Below are 13,006 nucleotides of genomic sequence, written 5' to 3'. Positions count from 1 at the left end.
TCAGTGAAGACACTTGCCAGTTGGTCAGCACATGCTCGGAGTACACGTCCTGGTAATCCGTCTGGCCCTGCGGCCTTGTGAATGTTGACCTGCTTAAAAGTCTTACTCACATCGGCTACGGAGAGCGTGATCACATAGTCATCCGGAACAGCTGGTGCTCTCATGCATGCTTCAGTGTTGCTTGCCTCGAGCGAGCATAGAAGTGGTTTAGCTCGTCTGGTAGGCTTGTGTCACTGGGCAGCTCGCGGCTGTGCTTCCCTTTGAAGTCTGTAATAGTTTTCAAGCCCTGCCACATCCGACGAGCGTCAGAGCCAGTGTAGTATGATTCAATCTTAGACCTGTATTGACTCTTTGCCTGTTTGATGGTTCGTCGGAGGTCATAGCGGGATTTCTTATAAGCGTCCGGGTTAGAGTCCCGTTCCTTGAAAGCGGCAGCTCTACCCTTTAGCTCAGTGCGGATGTTTCCTGTAATCCATGGCTTCTGGTTGGGGTATGTACGTACGGTCACTGTGGGGACGACATCATCGATGCACTTATTGATGAAGCCAGTGACTGATGTGGTGTACTCCTCAATGCTGTCTGAAGAATCCCGGAACATGTTCCAGTCTGTGCTAGCAAAACAGTCCTGTAGCTTAGCATCTGCGTCATCTGACCACTTTTTTATTAACCGAATCACTGGTGCTTCCTGCTTCAGTTTTTGCTTGTAAGCAGGAATCAGGAGGATAGAGTTATGGTCAGATTTGCCAAATGGAGGGCGAGGGAGAGCTTTGTATGCGTCTCTGTGTGTGGAGTAAAGGTGGTCTAGAGTTTTTTTCCCTCTGGTTGCACATTTAACATGCTGGTAGAAATTAGGTAGAACGGATTTAAGTTTCCCTGCATTAAAGTCCCCGGCCACTAGGAGCGCTGCATCTGGATGAGCGTTTTCCTGTTGATTAACGGCCTTGTACAACTCATTCAGTGCAATCTTAATGCCAGCATTGGTTTGTGGTGGTAAATAGACAGCTATGAAAAATATAGATGAAAACTCTCTTGGTAAATAGTGTGGTCTACAGCTTATCATAAGATACTCTACCTCAGGCGAGCAAAACCTCGAGACTTCCTTAGTATTTGATTTTGTGCACCAGCTGTTGTTTACAAATATACAGAGACCGCCACCCCTTGTCTTACCGGAGTCAGCCGTTCTATCCTGCCGATGTAGCGTATAGCCTGCTAGCTGAATGTTATCATTGTTGTCGTTCAGCCACGACTCCGTGAAACATAAGATATTACAGTTTTTAATGTCCCGTTGGTAGGATAACCGTAATCTTAAATCGTCCATTTTATTCTCAAAAGATTGAACGTTGGCTAATAGGATTGATGGGAGAGGCAGTTTACTCGCTCGCCGTCGGATCCTTACAAGGCACCCCGATCTACGTCCACGATATCTCCGTCTCTTCCTCACGCGAATGACGGGGATCTGGGCCTTGTCGGGTGTCTGTAAAAATGTCGTTGAAGAAAAAATCTTCGTCCAATGCGAGGTGAGTAATCGCTGTCCTGATATCCAGAAGCTCTTTTTGGTTATAAGAGACGATGGCAGAAACATTATGTACAAAATAAATTACAAATAACGCGGAAAAACACACATAATAGTACAATTGGTTAGAGGGCTGTAAAACGGCAGCCATCTTCTCCGGCACATTATCATTGTGTGTCCTGCAGCACGTCACATTATCATTGTGTGTACTGTAGCACGTCACATTATCATTGTGTGTCCTGTAGCACGTCACATTATCATTGTTGGTACTGCAGCACGTCACATTATCATTGTGTGTCCTGTAGCACGTCACATTATCATTGTTGGTACTGCAGCACGTCACGTTTTCATTGTGTGTCCTGCAGCACGTCACAATATCATTGTGTGTCCTGCAGCACGTCACATTATCATTGTGTGTCCTGCAGCACGTCACATTATCATTGTGTGTCCTGCAGCACGTCACATTATCATTGTGTGTCCTGTAGCACGTCACGTTATCATTGTGTGTCCTGCAGCACGTCACGTTATCATTGTGTGTCCTGCAGCACGTCACATTATCATTGTGTGTCCTGCAGCACGTCACATTATCATTGTGTCTGTACGTACTGTAGTTTTGTTTCTCATCGTAAGGCGGGGCAGAGTAGTCGTTGTACGTGGCGTTCCACCTCAGCTCCTGTGTCTTCGTATCATACATAGTTATCATGTACTCTAGAATAGAAAAGAGTAGAGCACCGTAAAGTAGTGTAGAAATGAGTATAGTAGAGTAAAACTGAGTAGAACTGAGTAGACTAGTTAGTTACCTGTGGTCCTATGTATACCAGTGGTGTGTTGGGACATATAGAGTTAGATAGAATAGAGTAGTATTGACTAGTTAGTTATCTGTGGTCCTATGTATACCAGTGGTGTGTTGGGACATATAGAGTTAGATAGAATAGAGTAGTATTGACTAGTTAGTTACCTGTGGTCCTATGGGACATATAGAGTTAGATAGAATAGAGTGGTATTGACTAGTTAGTTACCTGTGGTCCTATGTATACCAGTGGTGTGTTGGGACATATAGAGTTAGATAGAATAGAGTAGTATTGACTAGTTAGTTACCTGTGGTCCTATGTATACCAGTGGTGTGTTGGGACATATAGAGTTAGATAGAATAGAGTGGTATTGACTAGTTAGTTACCTGTGGTCCTATGTATACCAGTGGTGTGTTGGGACATATAGAGTTAGATAGAATAGAGTAGTGTTGACTAGTTAGTTACCTGTGGTCCTATGTATACCAGTGGTGTGTTGGGACATATAGAGTTAGATAGAATAGAGTAGTATTGACTAGTTAGTTACCTGTGGTCCTATGTATACCAGTGGTGTGTTGGGACATATAGAGTTAGATAGAATAGAGTAGTATTGACTAGTTAGTTACCTGTGGTCCTATGTATACCAGTGGTGTGTTGGGACATATAGAGTTAGATAGAATAGAGTAGTATTGACTAGTTAGTTACCTGTGGTCCTATGTATACCAGTGGTGTGTTGGGACATATAGAGTTAGATAGAATAGAGTAGTATTGACTAGTTAGTTACCTGTGGTCCTATGTATACCAGTGGTGTGTTGGGACATATAGAGTTAGATAGAATAGAGTAGTATTGACTAGTTAGTTACCTGTGGTCCTATGTATACCAGTGGTGTGTTGGGACATATAGAGTTAGATAGAATAGAGTGGTATTGACTAGTTAGTTACCTGTACGTCCTATGTATACCAGTGGTGTGTTGGGACATATAGAGTTAGATAGAATAGAGTAGTATTGACTAGTTAGTTACCTGTGGTCCTATGTATACCAGTGGTGTGTTGGGACATATAGAGTTAGATAGAATAGAGTAGTATTGACTAGTTAGTTACCTGTGGTCCTATGTATACCAGTGGTGTGTTGGGACATATAGAGTTAGATAGAATAGAGTAGTATTGACTAGTTAGTTACCTGTGGTCCTATGTATACCAGTGGTGTGTTGGGACATATAGAGTTAGATAGAATAGAGTAGTATTGACTAGTTAGTTACCTGTGGTCCTATGTATACCAGTGGTGTGTTGGGACATATAGAGTTAGATAGAATAGAGTAGTATTGACTAGTTAGTTACCTGTGGTCCTATGTATACCAGTGGTGTGTTGGGACATATAGAGTTAGATAGAATAGAGTGGTATTGACTAGTTAGTTACCTGTGGTCCTATGTATACCAGTGGTGTGTTGGGACATATAGAGTTAGATAGAATAGAGTGGTATTGACTAGTTAGTTACCTGTGGTCCTATGTATACCAGTGGTGTGTTGGGACATATAGAGTTAGATAGAATAGAGTAGTATTGACTAGTTAGTTACCTGTGGTCCTATGTATACCAGTGGTGTGTTGGGACATATAGAGTTAGATAGAATAGAGTAGTATTGACTAGTTAGTTACCTGTGGTCCTATGTATACCAGTGGTGTGTTGGGACATATAGAGTTAGATAGAATAGAGTGGTATTGACTAGTTAGTTACCTGTGGTCCTATGTATACCAGTGGTGTGTTGGGACATATAGAGTTAGATAGAATAGAGTGGTATTGACTAGTTAGTTACCTGTGGTCCTATGTATACCAGTGGTGTGTTGGGACATATAGAGTTAGATAGAATAGAGTGGTGTTGACTAGTTAGTTACCCGTGGTCCTATGTATACCAGTGGTGTGTTGGGACATATAGAGTTAGATAGAATAGAGTAGTATTGACTAGTTAGTTACCTGTGGTCCTATGTATACCAGTGGTGTGTTGGGACATATAGAGTTAGATAGAATAGAGTGGTATTGACTAGTTAGTTACCTGTGGTCCTATGTATACCAGTGGTGTGTTGGGACATATAGAGTTAGATAGAATAGAGTGGTATTGACTAGTTAGTTACCTGTGGTCCTATGTATACCAGTGGTGTGTTGGGACATATAGAGTTAGATAGAATAGAGTGGTATTGACTAGTTAGTTACCTGTGGTCCTATGTATACCAGTGGTGTGTTGGGACATATAGAGTTAGATAGAATAGAGTAGTATTGACTAGTTAGTTACCTGTGGTCCTATGTATACCAGTGGTGTGTTGGGACATATAGAGTTAGATAGAATAGAGTGGTATTGACTAGTTAGTTACCTGTGGTCCTATGTATACCAGTGGTGTGTTGGGACATATAGAGTTAGATAGAATAGAGTGGTATTGACTAGTTAGTTACCTGTGGTCCTATGTATACCAGTGGTGTGTTGGGACATATAGAGTTAGATAGAATAGAGTGGTATTGACTAGTTAGTTACCTGTGGTCCTATGTATACCAGTGGTGTGTTGGGACATATAGAGTTAGATAGAATAGAGTAGTATTGACTAGTTAGTTACCCGTGGTCCTATGTATACCAGTGGTGTGTTGGGACATATAGAGTTAGATAGAATAGAGTGGTATTGACTAGTTAGTTACCTGTGGTCCTATGTATACCAGTGGTGTGTTGGGACATATAGAGTTAGATAGAATAGAGTAGTGTTGACTAGTTAGTTACCCGTGGTCCTATGTATACCAGTGGTGTGTTGGGACATATAGAGTTAGATAGAATAGAGTGGTATTGACTAGTTAGTTACCTGTGGTCCTATGTATACCAGTGGTGTGTTGGGACATATAGAGTTAGATAGAATAGAGTGGTATTGACTAGTTAGTTACCTGTGGTCCTATGTATACCAGTGGTGTGTTGGGACATATAGAGTTAGATAGAATAGAGTAGTGTTGACTAGTTAGTTACCTGTACGTCCTATGTATACCAGTGGTGTGTTGGGACATATAGAGTTAGATAGAATAGAGTAGTATTGACTAGTTAGTTACCTGTGGTCCTATGTATACCAGTGGTGTGTTGGGACATATAGAGTTAGATAGAATAGAGTGGTATTGACTAGTTAGTTACCTGTGGTCCTATGTATACCAGTGGTGTGTTGGGACATATAGAGTTAGATAGAATAGAGTGGTATTGACTAGTTAGTTACCTGTGGTCCTATGTATACCAGTGGTGTGTTGGGACATATAGAGTTAGATAGAATAGAGTAGTATTGACTAGTTAGTTACCTGTGGTCCTATGTATACCAGTGGTGTGTTGGGACATATAGAGTTAGATAGAATAGAGTAGTATTGACTAGTTAGTTACCTGTGGTCCTATGTATACCAGTGGTGTGTTGGGACATATAGAGTTAGATAGAATAGAGTAGTATTGACTAGTTAGTTACCTGTGGTCCTATGTATACCAGTGGTGTGTTGGGACATATAGAGTTAGATAGAATAGAGTAGTATTGACTAGTTAGTTACCTGTGGTCCTATGTATACCAGTGGTGTGTTGGGACATATAGAGTTAGATAGAATAGAGTGGTATTGACTAGTTAGTTACCTGTGGTCCTATGTATACCAGTGGTGTGTTGGGACATATAGAGTTAGATAGAATAGAGTGGTATTGACTAGTTAGTTACCTGTGGTCCTATGTATACCAGTGGTGTGTTGGGACATATAGAGTTAGATAGAATAGAGTAGTATTGACTAGTTAGTTACCTGTGGTCCTATGTATACCAGTGGTGTGTTGGGACATATAGAGTTAGATAGAATAGAGTGGTATTGACTAGTTAGTTACCTGTGGTCCTATGTATACCAGTGGTGTGTTGGGACATATAGAGTTAGATAGAATAGAGTGGTATTGACTAGTTAGTTACCTGTGGTCCTATGTATACCAGTGGTGTGTTGGGACATATAGAGTTAGATAGAATAGAGTAGTATTGACTAGTTAGTTACCTGTGGTCCTATGTATACCAGTGGTGTGTTGGGACATATAGAGTTAGATAGAATAGAGTGGTATTGACTAGTTAGTTACCTGTGGTCCTATGTATACCAGTGGTGTGTTGGGACATATAGAGTTAGATAGAATAGAGTGGTATTGACTAGTTAGTTACCTGTGGTCCTATGTATACCAGTGGTGTGTTGGGACATATAGAGTTAGATAGAATAGAGTGGTATTGACTAGTTAGTTACCTGTGGTCCTATGTATACCAGTGGTGTGTTGGGACATATAGAGTTAGATAGAATAGAGTGGTATTGACTAGTTAGTTACCTGTGGTCCTATGTATACCAGTGGTGTGTTGGGACATATAGAGTTAGATAGAATAGAGTGGTATTGACTAGTTAGTTACCTGTGGTCCTATGTATACCAGTGGTGTGTTGGGACATATAGAGTTAGATAGAATAGAGTGGTATTGACTAGTTAGTTACCTGTGGTCCTATGTATACCAGTGGTGTGTTGGGACATATAGAGTTAGATAGAATAGAGTGGTATTGACTAGTTAGTTACCTGTGGTCCTATGTATACCAGTGGTGTGTTGGGACATATAGAGTTAGATAGAATAGAGTGGTGTTGACTAGTTAGTTACCCGTGGTCCTATGTATACCAGTGGTGTGTTGGGACATATAGAGTTAGATAGAATAGAGTAGTATTGACTAGTTAGTTACCTGTGGTCCTATGTATACCAGTGGTGTGTTGGGACATATAGAGTTAGATAGAATAGAGTAGTATTGACTAGTTAGTTACCTGTGGTCCTATGTATACCAGTGGTGTGTTGGGACATATAGAGTTAGATAGAATAGAGTGGTATTGACTAGTTAGTTACCTGTGGTCCTATGTATACCAGTGGTGTGTTGGGACATATAGAGTTAGATAGAATAGAGTGGTATTGACTAGTTAGTTACCTGTGGTCCTATGTATACCAGTGGTGTGTTGGGACATATAGAGTTAGATAGAATAGAGTAGTATTGACTAGTTAGTTACCTGTGGTCCTATGTATACCAGTGGTGTGTTGGGACATATAGAGTTAGATAGAATAGAGTAGTATTGACTAGTTAGTTACCTGTGGTCCTATGTATACCAGTGGTGTGTTGGGACATATAGAGTTAGATAGAATAGAGTGGTATTGACTAGTTAGTTACCTGTGGTCCTATGTATACCAGTGGTGTGTTGGGACATATAGAGTTAGATAGAATAGAGTGGTATTGACTAGTTAGTTACCTGTGGTCCTATGTATACCAGTGGTGTGTTGGGACATATAGAGTTAGATAGAATAGAGTGGTATTGACTAGTTAGTTACCTGTGGTCCTATGTATACCAGTGGTGTGTTGGGACATATAGAGTTAGATAGAATAGAGTGGTATTGACTAGTTAGTTACCTGTGGTCCTATGTATACCAGTGGTGTGTTGGGACATATAGAGTTAGATAGAATAGAGTGGTATTGACTAGTTAGTTACCTGTGGTCCTATGTATACCAGTGGTGTGTTGGGACATATAGAGTTAGATAGAATAGAGTAGTATTGACTAGTTAGTTACCTGTGGTCCTATGTATACCAGTGGTGTGTTGGGACATATAGAGTTAGATAGAATAGAGTGGTATTGACTAGTTAGTTACCTGTGGTCCTATGTATACCAGTGGTGTGTTGGGACATATAGAGTTAGATAGAATAGAGTGGTATTGACTAGTTAGTTACCTGTGGTCCTATGTATACCAGTGGTGTGTTGGGACATATAGAGTTAGATAGAATAGAGTGGTATTGACTAGTTAGTTACCTGTGGTCCTATGTATACCAGTGGTGTGTTGGGACATATAGAGTTAGATAGAATAGAGTGGTATTGACTAGTTAGTTACCTGTGGTCCTATGTATACCAGTGGTGTGTTGGGACATATAGAGTTAGATAGAATAGAGTGGTATTGACTAGTTAGTTACCTGTGGTCCTATGTATACCAGTGGTGTGTTGGGACATATAGAGTTAGATAGAATAGAGTGGTATTGACTAGTTAGTTACCTGTGGTCCTATGTATACCAGTGGTGTGTTGGGACATATAGAGTTAGATAGAATAGAGTGGTATTGACTAGTTAGTTACCTGTGGTCCTATGTATACCAGTGGTGTGTTGGGACATATAGAGTTAGATAGAATAGAGTAGTATTGACTAGTTAGTTACCTGTGGTCCTATGTATACCAGTGGTGTGTTGGGACATATAGAGTTAGATAGAATAGAGTAGTATTGACTAGTTAGTTACCTGTGGTCCTATGTATACCAGTGGTGTGTTGGGACATATAGAGTTAGATAGAATAGAGTAGTATTGACTAGTTAGTTACCTGTGGTCCTATGTATACCAGTGGTGTGTTGGGACATATAGAGTTAGATAGAATAGAGTGGTATTGACTAGTTAGTTACCTGTGGTCCTATGTATACCAGTGGTGTGTTGGGACATATAGAGTTAGATAGAATAGAGTGGTATTGACTAGTTAGTTACCTGTGGTCCTATGTATACCAGTGGTGTGTTGGGACATATAGAGTTAGATAGAATAGAGTAGTATTGACTAGTTAGTTACCTGTGGTCCTATGTATACCAGTGGTGTGTTGGGACATATAGAGTTAGATAGAATAGAGTGGTATTGACTAGTTAGTTACCTGTGGTCCTATGTATACCAGTGGTGTGTTGGGACATATAGAGTTAGATAGAATAGAGTAGTATTGACTAGTTAGTTACCTGTGGTCCTATGTATACCAGTGGTGTGTTGGGACATATAGAGTTAGATAGAATAGAGTAGTATTGACTAGTTAGTTACCTGTGGTCCTATGTATACCAGTGGTGTGTTGGGACATATAGAGTTAGATAGAATAGAGTGGTATTGACTAGTTAGTTACCTGTGGTCCTATGTATACCAGTGGTGTGTTGGGACATATAGAGTTAGATAGAATAGAGTGGTATTGACTAGTTAGTTACCTGTGGTCCTATGTATACCAGTGGTGTGTTGGGACATATAGAGTTAGATAGAATAGAGTGGTATTGACTAGTTAGTTACCTGTGGTCCTATGTATACCAGTGGTGTGTTGGGACATATAGAGTTAGATAGAATAGAGTGGTATTGACTAGTTAGTTACCTGTGGTCCTATGTATACCAGTGGTGTGTTGGGACATATAGAGTTAGATAGAATAGAGTGGTATTGACTAGTTAGTTACCTGTGGTCCTATGTATACCAGTGGTGTGTTGGGACATATAGAGTTAGATAGAATAGAGTGGTATTGACTAGTTAGTTACCTGTGGTCCTATGTATACCAGTGGTGTGTTGGGACATATAGAGTTAGATAGAATAGAGTAGTATTGACTAGTTAGTTACCTGTGGTCCTATGTATACCAGTGGTGTGTTGGGACATATAGAGTTAGATAGAATAGAGTGGTATTGACTAGTTAGTTACCTGTGGTCCTATGTATACCAGTGGTGTGTTGGGACATATAGAGTTAGATAGAATAGAGTGGTATTGACTAGTTAGTTACCTGTGGTCCTATGTATACCAGTGGTGTGTTGGGACATATAGAGTTAGATAGAATAGAGTGGTATTGACTAGTTAGTTACCTGTGGTCCTATGTATACCAGTGGTGTGTTGGGACATATAGAGTTAGATAGAATAGAGTGGTATTGACTAGTTAGTTACCTGTGGTCCTATGTATACCAGTGGTGTGTTGGGACATATAGAGTTAGATAGAATAGAGTGGTATTGACTAGTTAGTTACCTGTGGTCCTATGTATACCAGTGGTGTGTTGGGACATATAGAGTTAGATAGAATAGAGTGGTATTGACTAGTTAGTTACCTGTGGTCCTATGTATACCAGTGGTGTGTTGGGACATATAGAGTTAGATAGAATAGAGTAGTATTGACTAGTTAGTTACCTGTGGTCCTATGTATACCAGTGGTGTGTTGGGACATATAGAGTTAGATAGAATAGAGTAGTATTGACTAGTTAGTTACCTGTGGTCCTATGTATACCAGTGGTGTGTTGGGACATATAGAGTTAGATAGAATAGAGTGGTATTGACTAGTTAGTTACCTGTGGTCCTATGTATACCAGTGGTGTGTTGGGACATATAGAGTTAGATAGAATAGAGTAGTATTGACTAGTTAGTTACCTGTGGTCCTATGTATACCAGTGGTGTGTTGGGACATATAGAGTTAGATAGAATAGAGTAGTATTGACTAGTTAGTTACCTGTGGTCCTATGTATACCAGTGGTGTGTTGGGACATATAGAGTTAGATAGAATAGAGTGGTATTGACTAGTTAGTTACCTGTGGTCCTATGTATACCAGTGGTGTGTTGGGACATATAGAGTTAGATAGAATAGAGTAGTATTGACTAGTTAGTTACCTGTGGTCCTATGTATACCAGTGGTGTGTTGGGACATATAGAGTTAGATAGAATAGAGTGGTATTGACTAGTTAGTTACCTGTGGTCCTATGTATACCAGTGGTGTGTTGGGACATATAGAGTTAGATAGAATAGAGTGGTATTGACTAGTTAGTTACCTGTGGTCCTATGTATACCAGTGGTGTGTTGGGACATATAGAGTTAGATAGAATAGAGTAGTATTGACTAGTTAGTTACCTGTGGTCCTATGTATACCAGTGGTGTGTTGGGACATATAGAGTTAGATAGAATAGAGTAGTATTGACTAGTTAGTTACCTGTGGTCCTATGTATACCAGTGGTGTGTTGGGACATATAGAGTTAGATAGAATAGAGTGGTATTGACTAGTTAGTTACCTGTGGTCCTATGTATACCAGTGGTGTGTTGGGACATATAGAGTTAGATAGAATAGAGTGGTATTGACTAGTTAGTTACCTGTGGTCCTATGTATACCAGTGGTGTGTTGGGACATATAGAGTTAGATAGAATAGAGTGGTATTGACTAGTTAGTTACCTGTGGTCCTATGTATACCAGTGGTGTGTTGGGACATATAGAGTTAGATAGAATAGAGTGGTATTGACTAGTTAGTTACCTGTGGTCCTATGTATACCAGTGGTGTGTTGGGACATATAGAGTTAGATAGAATAGAGTGGTATTGACTAGTTAGTTACCTGTGGTCCTATGTATACCAGTGGTGTGTTGGGACATATAGAGTTAGATAGAATAGAGTGGTATTGACTAGTTAGTTACCTGTGGTCCTATGTATACCAGTGGTGTGTTGGGACATATAGAGTTAGATAGAATAGAGTAGTATTGACTAGTTAGTTACCTGTGGTCCTATGTATACCAGTGGTGTGTTGGGACATATAGAGTTAGATAGAATAGAGTGGTATTGACTAGTTAGTTACCTGTGGTCCTATGTATACCAGTGGTGTGTTGGGACATATAGAGTTAGATAGAATAGAGTGGTATTGACTAGTTAGTTACCTGTGGTCCTATGTATACCAGTGGTGTGTTGGGACATATAGAGTTAGATAGAATAGAGTGGTATTGACTAGTTAGTTACCTGTGGTCCTATGTATACCAGTGGTGTGTTGGGACATATAGAGTTAGATAGAATAGAGTGGTATTGACTAGTTAGTTACCTGTGGTCCTATGTATACCAGTGGTGTGTTGGGACATATAGAGTTAGATAGAATAGAGTGGTATTGACTAGTTAGTTACCTGTGGTCCTATGTATACCAGTGGTGTGTTGGGACATATAGAGTTAGATAGAATAGAGTAGTATTGACTAGTTAGTTACCTGTGGTCCTATGTATACCAGTGGTGTGTTGGGACATATAGAGTTAGATAGAATAGAGTGGTATTGACTAGTTAGTTACCTGTGGTCCTATGTATACCAGTGGTGTGTTGGGACATATAGAGTTAGATAGAATAGAGTGGTATTGACTAGTTAGTTACCTGTGGTCCTATGTATACCAGTGGTGTGTTGGGACATATAGAGTTAGATAGAATAGAGTAGTATTGACTAGTTAGTTACCTGTGGTCCTATGTATACCAGTGGTGTGTTGGGACATATAGAGTTAGATAGAATAGAGTGGTATTGACTAGTTAGTTACCTGTGGTCCTATGTATACCAGTGGTGTGTTGGGACATATAGAGTTAGATAGAATAGAGTAGTATTGACTAGTTAGTTACCTGTGGTCCTATGTATACCAGTGGTGTGTTGGGACATATAGAGTTAGATAGAATAGAGTGGTATTGACTAGTTAGTTACCTGTGGTCCTATGTATACCAGTGGTGTGTTGGGACATATAGAGTTAGATAGAATAGAGTAGTATTGACTAGTTAGTTACCTGTGGTCCTATGTATACCAGTGGTGTGTTGGGACATATAGAGTTAGATAGAATAGAGTGGTATTGACTAGTTAGTTACCTGTGGTCCTATGTATACCAGTGGTGTGTTGGGACATATAGAGTTAGATAGAATAGAGTGGTATTGACTAGTTAGTTACCTGTGGTCCTATGTATACCAGTGGTGTGTTGGGACATATAGAGTTAGATAGAATAGAGTGGTATTGACTAGTTAGTTACCTGTGGTCCTATGTATACCAGTGGTGTGTTGGGACATATAGAGTTAGATAGAATAGAGTGGTATTGACTAGTTAGTTACCTGTGGTCCTATGTATACCAGTGGTGTGTTGGGACATATAGAGT

At 40.1% G+C, this 13,006-nt stretch overlaps 1 protein-coding gene across 1 annotated transcript in view; it reads right to left on the bottom strand.

Moving 5' to 3' along the window:
• The window catches only part of ern2 (endoplasmic reticulum to nucleus signaling 2), a 139,265-nt gene that overhangs the window by 78,031 nt on the left and 48,228 nt on the right, over positions 1–13,006 (bottom strand). Inside the window, exon 7 of the mRNA XM_045217336.1 lies at positions 2,120–2,221. Coding sequence (XP_045073271.1) covers positions 2,120–2,221 — 102 coding nt within the window. The remainder of the gene's footprint in view (positions 1–2,119; positions 2,222–13,006) is intronic.

This window comes from Coregonus clupeaformis, unplaced genomic scaffold, assembly GCF_020615455.1.
Source record: "Coregonus clupeaformis isolate EN_2021a unplaced genomic scaffold, ASM2061545v1 scaf1016, whole genome shotgun sequence".
NCBI classification, from domain to species: Eukaryota; Metazoa; Chordata; class Actinopteri; order Salmoniformes; family Salmonidae; genus Coregonus; species Coregonus clupeaformis.
This window is presented reverse-complemented; position numbering and strand designations above follow the sequence as displayed.